General features: G+C 56.6%; 1 protein-coding gene and 1 pseudogene across 7 annotated transcripts in view; both read left to right on the forward strand.

Annotated features, from left to right (window-relative positions):
* The window catches only part of SEPT9 (septin 9), a 243,329-nt gene extending 232,724 nt beyond the window's left edge, over positions 1-10,605 (forward strand). For 6 of the 7 annotated variants that reach the window (XM_011987454.1, XM_011987377.1, XM_011987240.1 and 3 more), the window contains 5 exons: positions 396-513; positions 2,297-2,392; positions 2,660-2,756; positions 7,289-7,340; positions 8,522-10,605. In XM_011987454.1, coding sequence (XP_011842844.1) covers positions 396-513; positions 2,297-2,392; positions 2,660-2,756; positions 7,289-7,340; positions 8,522-8,657 — 499 coding nt within the window. In that variant the 3' untranslated portion in view covers positions 8,658-10,605. Of the gene's footprint in view, positions 1-395; positions 514-2,296; positions 2,393-2,638; positions 2,757-7,288; positions 7,341-8,521 lie in introns of all 7 variants that reach the window. The other variant, XM_011987313.1, reaches the window with a different exon arrangement.
* On the forward strand, positions 8,782-15,570 carry LOC105529263 (annotated as a pseudogene).
* The last annotated feature ends 226 nt before the right edge of the window (positions 15,571-15,796 follow it).

Genomic DNA, 15,796 nt, shown 5'->3' on the forward strand with positions numbered 1-15,796 from the left:
GCAGGGGCACCGCACACTAGTGCTAGCTTCTGTTTCTTTGGCCTCTCCCCTCCCAGCCAAAGCCCCACAGCAAGACGGCTGCTGAGCCAATGGCAGCCCCTCTGTGTGGACACGTGGGTGTGTGGTTGTGACTCCAGAACGCATGGACGAGGGTGCTTGGAGCTGGCCCTGGCCTGCCTGCCCTGCACAGTGGCGTCACCTGTGTCTGGGACACACCCTTGTCCTTCCTCTGCCCCACACTCACAGTGTGGCCAACTCAGCCTGGGGCCCCGTCCCTGCCAGCAGGGACCCCCGTGAGCCCTGAGCCAGCACCTGAGAGCATCGACATCTGCTTGGAGGTGGGTGGCCCCCCCTCGCTCCCCCAGATGAGCCTCACGCACATCCTTCTGCTTCAGCCTCAGGCCCCTGGACATCGAGTTTATGAAACGCCTGAGCAAGGTGGTCAACATCGTCCCTGTCATCGCCAAGGCCGACACACTCACCCTGGAGGAGAGGGTCCACTTCAAACAGCGGGTAGGGTTCCGTCTCCACCCGCCCCAGCCCTTCTGCACAGCCTGGAGATGCTGCAGGCCTGACAGGGGCCACCCAGTCTAGAGGAGTCACATGGTCGGGGAGACTGAACCGCCGGTCACTCTCCCAGCGGGTGGCTGGCCTGGTGGTCCCTGGCCTGGGTGGCTGCTGGGAGCCATCCCTGAGATGGCCTCTCCGGCTCCCCCATATCTCAAAAGCAGCTTTCGGGGAGAGCCCATTCTCCAGCAGATTCTCTGAGGGGGGTTTTGGAGAAGACCTGGACCAGGCGGATGGTGAATCTCTCTTTCAGGGAGTGAGGCCGAGGAGGGGCCATGAGACATGGCCCACCTTGTTTTTTGTCTTTTTTTTTTTTTTTTGAGAAAGGATCTCGCTCGGTTGCCAAGTTTGCAGTGCAGTGGTGCAGTCATGGCTCACTGCAGCTTCCACCTCCCAGGCTCAGTCATCTGAGTAGCTGGAATTACAGATGCATACCACCACGCCTGGCTAATTTTTGTATTTTTAGTAGAGATGAGGTTTTGCCATGTTGCCCAGGCTGGTCTCTAACACTTGGGCTCAAGGGATCCTCCTGCCTCAGCCTCCCAAAGTGCTGGGATTACAGGCATGAGCCCCCTCACCCGGCCCTGCCTGGTTTTTATTAGATGGAAGAGAAGTTGGGCCAGGCGCGGTGGCTCACGCCTGTAATCCCAGCACCTTGGGAGACTAAGGCGGGCAGATCACTTGAGGTCAGGAGTTTGAGACCATCCTGGCCAACATGGTGAAACCCCGTCTCTACTAAAAATACAAAAATATTAGCCAGGTGTGGTGGTGGGCGCCTGTAATCCCAGCTACTCGGGAGGCTGAGACAGGAGAATTGCTTGAACCCAGGAAGCGGAGGCTGCAGTGAACCAAAATTGCGCCACTGCACTCCAGCCTGGGCAACAGAGTGAAACTCCATCTCCAACAAAAAACAAAAAAAAGAGGGATGGTTTCTGCTGCCTTCTTCTCCGCCACCGTCCGAGGCCCCTGCTGTGGGGTGGGAAGGGGCATCCAAGCAAGAGGGCGAGCCCTGGGTCTCTTCCTCCTGACAGGACAACACATTGGAGCCACCTGGGGAACCTTTAAAACTGAAACGAAGGTGCCTGGGCACAGCGTCTGCCTCAGTGGGTGTGGGTGGGGCCTGTAACCTACTCCGTCCTGGGGACCCGGCGTCAGGGACCTTCCCAGCATGTGCACGGGAAGACAGTCCACACAAAGTGGGTGTGTCTGCCAGAAGTTGCACGGGGGCTGTGGTCTGTGCCTGCGCAGGCGAGCGGCCATTCACCGGGATGTTTCTGCTGCACATACCCGTGTCGGGCTGCCTCAGAGCTGAGAGGTTACTGCAGGCGGGGGCTGGCTGGGGTGCAGGAGGGGCCCCTGCTGGAACTGGGGGCAGTGACGAGGGTTTTTTAGGAAGGGTTTCAGGAGGGGAGGTCTCGCTAACCCTGAGTACTTTCTTGGGGGTGTGATGAGCAGGAGAAGAGAGGTGGGAGGTGCTCAGGAGGATGACCGAAAGCCCCTGGGGAGCTGCAGCTTTGCTCAGGGCAGCAGGTGTACCTGCAGCTGCCCCTGCTCCCCCCGGGAGGCACAAGAGTTGGAGGTGATTGGGGTCACAGACCCCCAGGGCCTGACCATGACCCTGAGCCTGGGGCAGCTCAGTGTGGAGGTCATGTGGCGGCAAACACCGGGGGTGGGGGGTGCGGGCAGAGCTTGCCACAGGGATGTGCCCAACTCTCTCCCTCTATCCCAGATCACCGCAGACCTGCTGTCCAACGGCATCGACGTGTACCCCCAGAAGGAGTTTGACGAGGACTCGGAGGACCGGCTGGTGAACGAGAAGTTCCGGGTGAGTGGATCCACCGGGATGTTCTTCCCGGGGGAACCCCAGTTCCAGCTGAAAGGTGTGGTGGGGGAAGGTTTGGGGGACCTTAAGCCATGAGATGATATTCTTGGGGCCAGAGAGCACTGAGCCCGGGTGTCTGTACCTGGTGCTCTCAGGCTGAGGCTCTCGTTTTTGGGGGACCCCAGACTCAAGGCAGCTCCTCCCAGGGGCCCAGGAAAGGGAATGGCCTTCCCGCACATGTGTAACCAGCGCCGTCCGCCCGTTCCCCAGGAGATGATCCCGTTTGCTGTGGTGGGCAGTGACCATGAGTACCAGGTCAACGGCAAGAGGATCCTCGGGAGGAAGACCAAGTGGGGCACCATCGAAGGTACTCGCCGCGGGCGCCAGGGCTGCAGACAGATGGGAAACAGTCTCCTCTGCTGGCCCAGAGCCTGTGGGCCACGCCTGAGCCGGGGACAAGTGGAACCTCAACCACTGCATTGCCCCACCCAGAGAGAGGGGTCTCCTTGTCCCCACTCAACCCTTGGGAAGTGAGAGGGCAAGTGGCCTGTGCAGGTGCCTCCACCCCGGATCTCTCCCCGGGCAGGGAAGGATTCGGGGAGACAGGAGCTGGGACGGGGGCTGCCAAGTTCTGGGTCCTGGTGCAGGCTCTTTCACGGGCACCTGTGTGGCCCTGGACAAATCGCCCAACTTCTCCGGGCCTGGAAAAGGGGTGGGCCGTAGCTCTGTGAGCCAGATGGCCCCTCGGACCCTCACCCTGCTGAAGTTCCTGGGACCCTCACACCTTAGTCTCGTGGCTGTTGTAACCAATTAGCACAAATGAGGGGCCTTGAAACAACACAAATGTATTTTCACAGTTCCCGAGGCCAGAGGTCCAAAATCAGGGGCTGTTTCCTTCTGAGGCCCGAGGCGCAGCCTCTTCCATGCCACCTTCTTTCTGGGGGCTCCCAGCACTCCTGGCTGTCTTGGAAAGGCATTACATGCGCTAATCTCTGCCCCATTGTCACAGGGCCTTCTTCCCTGTGTCTCTGTCCCGTCCCTCCTCCTCCTCTTTTTTTTTTTTGAGACAGGGTCTCACTCTGTCACCCAGGCTGGAGTGCAGTGGTGCAGTCTCAGCTCACTGCAGCCTCTGCCTCCTGGGTTCAAGTAATTCTCCTGCCTCAGTCTCCCGAGTATCTGGGATTACAGGCATGCACCACCACACCTGACTTAATTTTTATATTTTTAGTAGAGACAGGATTTCACCATGTTGGCCAGGATGGTCTTAAACTCCTGACCTCAGGTGATCTGCCTACTTTGGCCTCCCAAAGTGCTGGGATTACAGGCGTGAGCCACCGAGCCCAGCCTGTTTCCTCCTCGTTGTAAGGATGCCTTCGGACTTAGGGCCTGGACTAAGTGGATGATCCCATCTGGAGATCCTTAATGAATCTTTGAAGAAAGACATTTTCCAAGTCAGGTCACAGTCATGGGTACCAAGGCCTGGACCTTGACCATATCTTTGAATGGATGGGAGCCCCGGGTGGGGGGCCACAATTCAACCCCCTCTTGGTGGTGACACCCCGGGAGGGATGGGCCCAAACGTTTCCTGCCCTTTCCTCTTTCTGCCGCTTCCTTTCTCATTAGAATGGAAGAGGGGAAGGTGCAGAGGGAAATGGAGCGGGAAAAGCCACTTTGTTCTGGAGAGCACTTGGCTGAAAGGCCCAGTACAGCAGGAAGCACAAGTCTCTTAATCTTCCAGGGCCTCAGTTTTCATCATCCACAAAGTGGGTGCAGTGTGCCAAGATTTTAGTGAGTTGAGAGACTGTCCCGAAGACCACGAGAGCTTTTTGGGAAGCTGTTGCTCTAAGAAAATGGTCATAATGACAATTATCAGGAGGCATCAAACGCTCCTGTGCCTCTGGCTTCAATGAGTTTTTTCACTTCATGCCAAGAGCTCCCCGCACCCACCCTCCTTGCAGAGTTGAGGAGGTGCTGTGAACAGAAAACCTGCCAAGGGACCCAGAACGGGAGGCAGCTCTAGAATCCACAGCTCCAGCCCTGCACCAGACTCCCTCGAGATGGGAGTTCATGCCTGGAGGAGGGTGTGGAGAGGCACGCGGGCCTTTTCCCCTGTCTGCCCTGCTCCCCTACCACCGAGCCTGCCCCACCCACCCCGCAGGAGCTGCCCAGCAGGGTGCGGCCTGGGTGTTTTCCAGTATCCGCCTGTGATGTCAGGCTGGCTTGCCTCCCCTTGGCCCCTCTGCCTGCAGTTCCTGTCTTCCTCTCTGCCCAAATAATTCTTGCTGTTTAGGAACCTTTTTATGAAAGACAGGTTTAGGAGAGCTCGGGATGGATGGGCCCGAGATGGGCTGGCTGCTTTGCTATGGGCGTGCCTCTGCTGCACCCTGGTGACCAGCCTTGGGTACTGCAGGTGGCTGGTGACGGAAGCTGTCAGGAAATGCACAAGGCTGGGGTCCCTGCACCTCTCCGACCTGTGCATTGTTGCGCACCACTGGCTCCAGCTGAGGAACAGCCTGGAACCTGTCAGGACAGTTGTGAGGTGGTGGGGCCCACATTCCAGCAGTCTTATATGAGGACCCTGGAAATGTGCCTTCAATACTGATGGGTTTTTATATCGGGGCCCCGTGAGTTCCTAGCTGACCTGACACCCGGGCTAGTAAGGGCTCTGCCTCATTCTTGCCTCCCACTTGGTGAACAGCACAAGATGCTGTATCTTTGCCATCCTTAGAAACCACCCCAAATATTGTCAATAGAAATGTGGGGTGTGATTAATCACGCCATGAACTCATTTAATCCTCATGTCCCTGAGAGGCGGTGACGTTATTATTCACATTTTATGGATGAGGAAACTGAGGGAATGAGAGTAACTTGCCCAAGCCAGGGAGCAGCGATCACACGCTGCAACTCCAGCCTGAGAGCTCCATTCTTCCTGCCGGCTCTCGCTGCCCCTCAGTGTTAGATGAGAATGCTGCTGGTCAGTCTGCAGGAGGTTCTAGTGTGGACACCGCCCTACACAGGGCCATGGCAGGAAGGGTCTAGGCAAAGGCAACTGGCGTAGCACTGAGAGCACTTGAGGACTGGGCAAGGTGGAGGCCCCGGCCCTTCCTGCTGGCCTACCAAGTGAAAACCAGACATTTTTAACTTGGGGAAAAGCCATATGGCTCTGTGATGGGGCAGCCTGGAGCCGGGTGTATGGGTCCTGAATCCCGCTCCAGCCTTACGAGCTGTGGAACTCAGACAGACACAGTTCTTGCATTCTCTATACCTCTACATCCCATTTTCTTTTCTTTTTTTTTTTTTTGAGACAAAGTTTCGCTCTGCTGCCCAGGCTGGAGTGCCGTGGCGTGATCTTGGCTCACCACAACCTCCGCCTCCTGGGTTCCAGTGATTCTCCTGCCTCAGCCTCCCAAGTAGCTGAGATTACACCTGCTACCAGGCCCGGCTAATTTTTGTAGTTTTAGCAGAGACGAGGTTTCATCATGTTGGCCAGGCTGGTCTCGAACTCCTGACCTTGTGATCCGTCTGCCTTGGCCTCCCAAAGTTCTGAGATTGCAGACGTGAGCCACAGCACCCAGCCTCTATGCCCCATTTTCTTTTTTTTTTTTTTTTTTTTTTTGAGACATAGTCTCGCTCTGTCACCCAGGCTGGAGTGCAGTGGCCGGATCTCAGCTCACTGCAAGCTCTGCCTCCCAGGTTCACGCCATTCTCCTGCCTCAGCCTCCCGAGTAGCTGGGACTACAGGCGCCCGCCACCTCGCCCGGCTAAGTTTTTTTTTGTATTTTTAGTAGAGACGGGGTTTCACTGTGTTAGCCAGGATGGTCTCGATCTCCTGACCTCGTGATCCGCCCGTCTCGGCCTCCCAAAGTGCTGGGATTACAGGCTTGAGCCACCGCGCCCGGCCTGTGCCCCGTTTTCATAAGATAATGGGGATAACAAAGGAATCATGAGAGACACTTGCAGGTGTGTGAAGATGAAATTCATCACACGGGAGGGCACTGGGTGTCTTTTTATTTGCCTTCCTGCCCGGCTCCGCACCTCCAGTGATGCCGTTCACTGTCTTCCTCGTTAAAAGGCCTTCTGTTGTAACGGTTATACGTGCCAGGCACTGTGTGTTCATATGGGAGTAATGAAGCACAGCAATAAAATGACCACTCTGAAATGGCCACCAGCTCGAGCCCGAGGGCACTCGTGGGCGCCCATGGTCTCCTGCCCAGTCTTTCCTCGTCCCTGAGAAGTGGCCACTGTCCCAAGCTTGGGCTTGCGTGTGTTGTATGAAGTACACGTGTCTCTGAGCAATGTTTAGCATTGCTGATTCTTGAGCTTGTGAATGGTCGTCCACAGTACGTAGCCCCTGTGTGCGTTGTCCCTGTGTGTGTGTGCTCTGAGCGCAGGCAAGGTGGACGGGGCTGTGTAGGTAACACCCTGTGGGCCGCAGGTTTTCTTTAAGATCCCAGCTCTGATTCTTGCCTCATCCCATTCCCAGCAGCCCAGCCCCCTTCCTGTCTTCAGGCCTCTGCTGGGACGTCCTGCTCTCCCTGGTCACCCCAGTGGTGCAGGGAACCGGCGCCCTGGCTTCTCCACTGTGGCTTCCTCCCATGCTCCTATTTGGCCTGGTCACTGTGCCATCTCCCATTAGCCAGGAACTTTCTGGAGGGCAGGAGCTGAGCTGTCCAGGAGCAGGAGCTGATACTGGTCACCCCAGTATCCCCCAGACTGAGAGCAGTGCCAGGTGTCCTATATACTCAGCCGCAGAGCAGGCGGTTCCCCTGCCTTCCTGCCCCTGGGGCGGCCCTCGGGCTCTGCTCTTGGCACTAGCATTGCTGGGCAGGGGGAGAGAGGCGGGGTCCGGGCAGAGCTTCTCCACCAGGACATTAAAGCCCCTCCTGTCTCCTCTCCTAGTTGAAAACACCACACACTGTGAGTTCGCCTACCTGCGGGACCTTCTCATCAGGTGAGGGACAGCGGGCTTGGGTGGGGCTGACGGCTCATCCCTAAGAGGCCCTACAGCAGGTGGGGGCGGAGGGTGTGGGGCTGAAGCCCTGGGCAGAGTGGGCACGCCCTGCCACCTGCCTGCCCTGTCCTTGGGAAGATCTTGGAAGCCCGTCTTCTAAAAAGAAAACCCACTGGGAAATGAAGCAAGCAGTGAAGGTCTTTTTTAATCCCCGCGAAGTTGGCTGGAGTGGAAGGCTGAGCTTTAATCCACTGTGGCCGGCCCGTTAGAGCTGCCCGGTGACCACCAAGGGTCCAGTGAGGCCTCACGTGTAGGCCCCGTCGGCAGCATGGGATGTCTCCAGCTCCGACCCCAGTGGCCTCTGACCCCTACCCCTTTCACCTGGCTGAGGCTTCTTGGCTCCCTTGAGTCCGGGCAAGGAGGGGAAGCCCCGTGAGAGAGGGTGCCAGGTGGGTGGTCCCTGGAGTGTGAGCCCTGGCCTGGGCAGGTGAACGGGGTTGGGGGCCTCCTGCCGGACTGCCAGGGGCTCCTCAGTTCTTCCTCAGCAAGCAGGTGGCACAAATGATGGGAATGTTATCAAGAGGAGGGGCCTCCAGGTTGGCAAGGACAGAGGTGGGGGGATGCCGGGAGCCGTTCTGCCATCGTGGGGAGACTGGGCTTTCCAACTTCCCTCCAAAATATTCCTCCTGAGCTGCAGAGGAATGAAAATCTGAGTTCAGGACTTTTTTTCTCCTGGGGACAAGGGCAACTCAGCCCTTTGCCCCAGGCCACCTGCCTGCCACAGGCCATAGCCCTGGAGGCCGGCTGTCACCCACTGCCTCCTCCCTGCCAGCACCCTGGACACCGGCCTGGAGCAAGAACGCTCCAGCCCTGTCCCTCTGAGTCTGTGCACTGTCCCTGGGCCCTGGACCAACCACAGGGTGGACCCAGAGGGAGACACATGCATTGGAATATGTGTGTCCTCACCGAGTCTGGGCTTACCAGGGGGACTGACTCTTCCCCCCAAACGTGTACCAGTTCTGGTCCAACGTGGTGGGCCTGGGGGACCCCATGGGGAGCCAAGCAGTGGGGATGGGGAGTGGCAGGGGGTCAGGCGGGCCTGAGTCTGAGGCAGGCTAAGCAGGGGCCCTGCCCCGCTGCCCCCGCCCCCCACCTCACTGACCCGCCTGCCCCCCAACCAGGACACACATGCAGAACATCAAGGACATCACCAGCAGCATCCACTTCGAGGCCTACCGCGTGAAGCGCCTCAATGAGGGCAGCAGTGCCATGGCCAACGGCGTGGAGGAGAAGGAGCCAGAAGCCCCGGAGATGTAGACGCCGCCTTGCCCACCCCCGGGATCCTGCCCCCAAGTCTTTTCCGTCCCCCCCAGGCCCTCCCACTGCCCCATTTTATTTTATATGATTTTCTCCATTTGTCATCATTCCCCACCCCTTCGACATGCTGCCAGGAAACAAGGGAAGGGGCCTCCCTCTGAGTGAGTCAGTGATGAGCCCGCAGCTTCCCCAAGGTTGTGGGGGGGCTGCGCACGAGCCAGGAGCAGGGGTGAGAGCACCCACTGAATTGACGTGACCCTCCGTCCCCAGGCCTGGCTCCCCGAGGGCTCAGAAGAGCAGCTTCGGTGTGCAGATCATCCGTCCGTGTGGGCTTCTCAGTGCCGGGGGCCTCGGGGTTGGGGCCAGGCCTCGCACGTGCCGAGAGGCTGGGTGGGCTGCATGCTCCCCTCCATCCCCGTCGGCCCTGTCCCCTGGAGTGTGTCAGAGCCCCGGGGAGAATGGAGCCCATCGAGGGCACCTGGACCTCCGCCCACCACGTGGCGTGGCCGTCACTCAGCCCCCACCCCTGCCCTGCTCCTAAGGGTAGAAAATCCCAGGGTCCCCTGCCACCAGCTGCCCAGCCACTCCAAGCCCCGTGGCAGCCGCCCGTCCTGGAGCAGAAAGTGCCTTTATCTCAGCCATCCGCAGGCGGCTCTGCGGAGACAGGCTGGAATGAGGGAGGCGTCTTCATCTCCCTGCCATCCCCCTCTCATGCCACCCCTCCCACAGGGCTGCAGGTGCTGCTGATGCGCTGGGATGTGATTGAGGATAAAAAGGAAGGAAAGATGACCCCCACCCCCTCATCCCCCAGTTTTGAAAAGGTCCGAGCAAGTGAGTCTGGTGGAGGAGCTGAGGGAGGGAGCCATGGAAGGTGCCAGAAGGAAGGCTGGCGGGGGCATGTGTGGGCAGTGGCTTGGGCTGGTCAGAGTGGCCTGAGCTGCCCGGCGGTTGCCCTGCCCAAGTGACCAGGGAAGTGTGTGTGTGTGTCCACGTGTGTGTGTGTGTCCGTCTGTCTGTCTAGTGTCTGGGTTTGGCCCAAGACTGGGCTGTGGTTACATTAATACCCAGCCAGCCACCCCCGCCACTCACCCCTCCTGGCCCAGGCCTTGCTGACTCTGTGACCTGGGGAGGTGGGAGGCCAGGCGAGCCTGACCCTGTTGTCCTACCCGTGCCTGGGCCCCTCCCCTCCGGGCCCATGGTAATGAACCCCTAGGAAGGAGAGACCGGGCGTCAGGGGTGCACAGTCCACAGTGAGCTGAAGAGCGAGGTTTCATGGCAACATGGCCCGGCCCCTCACCCTCCGTCCCCACAACAGGACCCGTGGGGCCTGCCTTTGCAGGGCACAGATGACCAAAGTCCCTTCCTGCTTCCTGTTCCCTGTCTTGCTCTGGGGAGAAAGAGGGGCCTGATGAGACTCCACACAGGTAGACACATCACCAGGTGCATCTGCAGGCCCCGGGCTGGCTGCTTGCAGCCAGGAGAAGGGCAGCGGGAGGGAGCGTGCGTGTGAGTGTGACTGTGTGTGTGTGTGTGCGCACGGAAATCCGGGCATTGGATGTCTGACTCCCTCCCTGCCCAAGCGAGGAAGGACCCCTCACCACCCCCATTGGCGGGACAGTTTACTTGCCAACTTGCCGTGTTTTTGCCAAAACCAAGATTTTGAAGGAAATGAGTGGCCAGCGCCAGGGCCCAGGCCATGTGGCCTGCCCAGCCTCAGCGTCACTTGGTGGCAGGGTGGGGTGGGGGGTGGGCAGCAGCATCCCAGCCTAGAGACGCTTCACTTTCCTTCTCTGTAACCAGACTTTGAGAAATTGTTCGTTTCATCAGGCTCTGTTCCTCAATGGCCTTTTGCTACGTGCCTCCCAAGAAATTTGTCTCTTTTTGTATAAATGACAAAGTGTTGAAAATGTATTTCCTGAAATAAATGTTTCAAATGCAGAAACCCAGACGGCTCCTGAGTGACAATGTTTTTTCTGCTCCTGGGGTGCAGTTCTTTGGGCCTCGGGACAGGTTCGGGTCAGCTGCAGGTGGACGAGAAGCGTGGGCAGGAAAAGGCAGGGCAGGCGCAGTGGCTCACGCCTGTAATCCAGCACTTTGGGAGGCTGAGGCAGGTGAATCACAAGGTGAGGAGTTTGAGACCAGCCTGGCCAACATGGTGAAACCCTGTCTCTACTAAAAATACAAAACTTAGCTGCGCATGGTGGTATGTGCCTGTAGTCCCAGCTACTTGGGAGGCTGAGGCAGAAGAATCACTTGAACCCTGGAGGTAGAGGTTGCAGTGAGCCAAGATCATGCCACTGCACTCCAGCCTGGGCGACAGAGCAAGACGTCATCTCAAAAAAAAAACAAAAAACAAAAAGGTCAGGCCAGGTTAGATCTTGAATTCAGACTCCCAAGATTTAAAACTAACAAACTCCCTGAGAACTTATAATTTCAGAGCACTGTGAAGAGTGAGGATAGCATCAAGGTGGTTGCTGGGGGGTTGTGTAATCTACTTGGGGTAAAGGTTCCCAGGGTCTGAGAAGTACTCATCAGCGGAGATGACTGAAAAGCGAATGGCAGATCTGAACGCTTTCATTAAAGCGGGGGATCTGAAGGGCGTCCACAGCGGGTGCTGTGAGCTGCTTCTAGTTAATGTATCCTTGAAGAAGTTTTTCTGTTTTATTTTTTGAGACAGGGTCTTGCTCTGTAACCCAGGCTGGAGTGCAGTGGCACGATCACAGCTCACTGCAGCCTCTACCTTCTGGGCTCAAGCGATCCTCCCAAGCAGCGGAGACCACAGGCTTGTACCACCACACCTGGCTAACTTTCATTTTTTGTAAAGATGGGATCTCACTATGTTGCCCAGGCTGCTCTCAAATTTCTGGCCTCAGGTGATCCTCCTGCCTTGGCCTCCCGAAGAGCTGGGATTATAGGTGTGAGCCTCTATTGCTGGCTGAAAATAAGTTTTTCTTTTGGAAGTTTATATTAGATTGAACTCTGGACTGGTCAGTATTTGACAGTTGTTTTATGCCACCCTAACTCATTCCAAGAGAACTTGACCCAAATAGATTAGAACTCAGAGCCTTGGCTGAGTGAGCTTTTCTTTGCATGTGAGCTTTGAAAGTAAGGTTGAGGGAGCTCTGGTCCGGATGCCCTTGGGGTGTGCAGAAGGGGCCTCACCCGGATCCCTTCTCCCACATGTATTAGTGCCCTGCAGCTGCCTTAACAGACGACCATGCAGCAGGGCTGAAATCAGCAGAAATTTATTCTTATAGTTCTAGAGGCCAGAGGTCTGAGATGCAGGTGTCCCAGGGCCTCACTCCCTCCAAAGGTTCTAGGGGAAGATCTCTCCTCCCCCAGCTCCTGGTGGCTGCTTCGTTCCCATCTCTGCGTCTGTCTTCACACAGCCTTCTCTCTGTCCTGGAGGGTCAAGAGGGCCGAGAGGGCACTCTTCCAGGACTTAGGGCCCACCTTGATTCAGTTCGATCTCATTTAGATCCTCACCTTCATGACATCTGCAAAGACGCTCTTTTGAAATCAGGTCACATTCTAAGGTCTGAATGGATGTGAATTTGGTGAGGTAGGAGACACTGTTGGACCCCCTACATCTCCTTCCGCCCCCCTGTTTCAGGGCCTCCAGGACAACATGGGCAGCGGAGTGGTGAGTGGGAAAGTCCTAATTTGGGACTCGGAAAGTCTGGGTTCAAGGCTGACTGTGCCACCAAAACTTGGGGTTGTCTCAGCCTCTCTGGGCATCCCCTGGCTCTTCTGCCAGGCACCTGACTTCTGCATGTTTTGGAGAAAGCAGACAGGTTCCTCTCTGAATGAACTGATGGGCACTGGCCCGGTGGAGCCTCTACACCATGGGCCGGTGTCTGCCATGAGCACAGGCAGGTTGAGAGTCAGGTCAGCCCCTGTGGGTGGGTGCCAGCCTGCAGCCTGATTCTAAAAGAGGGTCTTTGCAGATGTCATTAAGGTAAGGATCTAAATCACTAAGGTCCTTCCGGCTGTGATGACTTTGCCCATCCCCCATCTGAAGCTCCTTGCAGTCCCTCTGCCTTGAAGCCCTCTTCCTACAGACTGAAATGTCTCCATTTTCACCCCCATTGTCCATCCTTGCACATAGGGAGCCTGTCCAATGGCTGCCCTCTTTGGGGCCGACCACCCTCTCCAAGCCCTGGCCTCAGAACTCCAGCTCCTCCCCACTTGGCCAGCATGATCCTCCCACGCGTCTTGAAGGGGTGGCCTGCCCCTCCACACCTGTGGGCGTTTCTCGTTAGGTGGAACGAGAGACTTGAGAAAAGAAATGAGACTCAGACAAAGTATAGAGAAAGAAAAAGTGGGCCCAGGGGACCGGCGCTCAGCATACAGAGGACCCACGCCGGCACCGGTCTCTGAGTTCCCTTAGTATTTATTGATCATTATCTTTACCATCTTGGAAAAAGGGAAGTGGCAGGATCATAGGATCATCGTAGGGAGAAGGTCAGCAGTAAGACATATGAATAAAGATCTCTGTGACATGAGTAAGTTTTTTTTTTTTTTGAGATGGAGTCTTGCTCATCGCCCAGGCTGGAGTGCGGTGGCCCGATCTCGGCTCACTGCAAGCTCCACCTCCTAGGTTCACGCCATTCTCCTGTCTTAGCCTCCCGAGTAGCTGGGACTACAGGCGCCCGCCACCACACCCGGCTAATTTTTTGTATTTTTAGCAGAGATGGCGTTTTTCACCGTGTTAGCCAGGATGGTCTTGATCTCCTGACCTCCTGATCTGCCCACCTTGGCCTCCCAAAGTGCAGGGATTACAGGCGTGAGCCACCGTGCCCAGCTGTGACATGAATAAGTTTAAGGAAAATTGCTGTGCCTTGATATGCATATGTAAACATCTCCATAAACCTTTTTAGTGCATAAAGAGCAGTATTGCCGCTAGCACGTCCCACCTTCAGCCCTAAGGCGGTTTTCTCCTTTCTCAGTAAACAGAACATACAATCAGGTTTTACACCGAGATGTTCCATTGCCCAGGGACGGGCAGGAGACAGATGCTTTTCTCTATCTCAACGGCCAAGAGGCCTTCTTTCCTCTTACACTAGTCCTCCTCAGCACAGACCCTTCACGGGTGTCAGGCTGGGGGACGATCAGGTCTTTCCCTTCCCACGAGGCCATATTTCAGACTATCACATGGGGAGAAACCTTGGACAATACCTAGCTTTCCTAGGCAGAGGTCCCTGCGACCTTTGGCAGTGTACGTGTCCCTGGGTACTTGAGATTAAGAGAATGGTGATGGCTTTTCATAAGCATACTGCCTTCAGGCACTTGTTTAACAAAGCACACCCTGCACAGCCCAAAATCCTTTAAACCTTGAGTCACCACAGCACATGTCTCTTGCAAGGACAAGATTGGGGGTAGAAGCAGATTAACAGCATCTCAAATACAGAACAAAATGGAGTCTCTTATGTCTACTTCTTTCTATATAGACACAGTAACAGTCTGATCTCTCTTTCTTTTCCCCACAGCGTCTCATGCCCCTAAACCACACCCAGCCAGCCCCTGCCCCCTAAGCCATGGTCATCTCGTTGACTAGACCATCCCCAGTACCCAGCCACCCTGCACCACCCATCCAGTGATGCTGAGGGGGAGGCCCTCCTGCCACCCAACCAAGCAAGTCTCCTGCTGTAGAACCAGAGTGACCACTGTTCCAATTTGCCCGAAAATGAGGGCTTTCCAAGCACACAGGACTTTCAGTGCTAAAATCAGGAAAGCCTGGGTAAAGTGGGCAAGTTGGCCACCCTGGGTGGGATACCCGTGCCACCCCGACCCTTCTCCTGCCTCTTGGAGCCCTGGCCCCTACGCTTGTTCAACCCCTGAGGTTTGAAGGAGCTGCACGGACCAGGTCGTTCCCAAGGAAGGACCCCGGGAGAGCAGGAAGGCCCCGAGAACGGGCCCCATTCTCACACTGGCTCTGAGCTCCTGCGTGGGAAGTGGGGAATCTCATGGGGGCTGTGGAGATCTTGTGTCCCTGCTTCCTCCCCTGCAAAATCAACAAGCAGGCTTTGGGCTTTTCCAGACACAGCCTTGTAGGAGACCCTGCATCCCCCGGAGCTCAGGGCCAGGTGAGGATGCTGGCAGGTGGGCTCCACTCAGCTCCACCTGGATGCACCTGGGAGAAAGCTGGATGGGAACCCAGTGAGCCCACTGGGCGGGGACTGTGCTTGGCACCTCCTCTGAGATGTGCATGTCCTTTCTCCTATTTTATTTTATTAATTTTTTTCGAGGCAGAGTCTTACTCTGTTGCCCAGGCTGGAGTGCAGTGGCGCAATCTTAGCTCACTGCAACCTCCGCCTCCCAGGTTCAAGTGATTCTCCTGCCTCAGCCTCCCGAGTAGCTGGGATTATAGGCGCACACCACCACGCCTAGCTAATTTTTGTATTTTTAGTAGAGATGAGATTTCACCATATTGGCCAAGCTGGTCTTAAACTCCTGGTCTCAAGCGATCCCCCACCTCAGCCTCCCAAAGTGCTGGGATTACAGGCATGAGCCACCACACCTGGCCAACTCTCTCCCATTTTAAAACACTACTTTCTGACTACAAAAGTGGCATGTACAATGGGAAATGTCAGAATTAAATACCCGAGGAAGACACTCAAAAGCCTCTGTGATGCTCCCTCCAGTCCGGTATCGGCCTCTGGTCTCCCTCCTGGTGCGGCATCCTTACCACTGCAGTAACTGGGAAGAAATGTTACCCATGCATTGCTCTAAATCCCGCTGGATCTGATTTTGGGGGTGCTGGGCTGCTGCCCAGGAGACTGGAAGGGGAGGAAGGCATGTGCCCCTGAGGGCTTCGAAAGCACTCTGTGCCGTGAGGATCCCACCTCCTGCGCTCCCAGAAAGTGGCCGGTATTTTTCTGCTCCAGCAGGGAACCCAGGTGAGGTTCTCTAGGTAGGTGGAAAGGTAGGTGGAGCAGGCTTCAAGAGCAGAGCGCAGCAGAGCACCCGGCCTCCTCCCATCGCCCCCCTTCTCCCTCTCCTCCCCTCCCCTCCCCTCCCACCCTTTTGGAAGCAAGGAGGGGAGAGGCTTCCACCCAGGTTGGGCCCAGCTCAGATGTCCTGAGTGGTGGGCATCTGTGCAGGCCCCAGGTGCATTTCCCTCCCCAGAGCAGGAATGC

This window comes from Mandrillus leucophaeus, unplaced genomic scaffold, assembly GCF_000951045.1.
Source record: "Mandrillus leucophaeus isolate KB7577 unplaced genomic scaffold, Mleu.le_1.0 Scaffold1, whole genome shotgun sequence".
Classification (NCBI taxonomy): Eukaryota; Metazoa; Chordata; class Mammalia; order Primates; family Cercopithecidae; genus Mandrillus; species Mandrillus leucophaeus.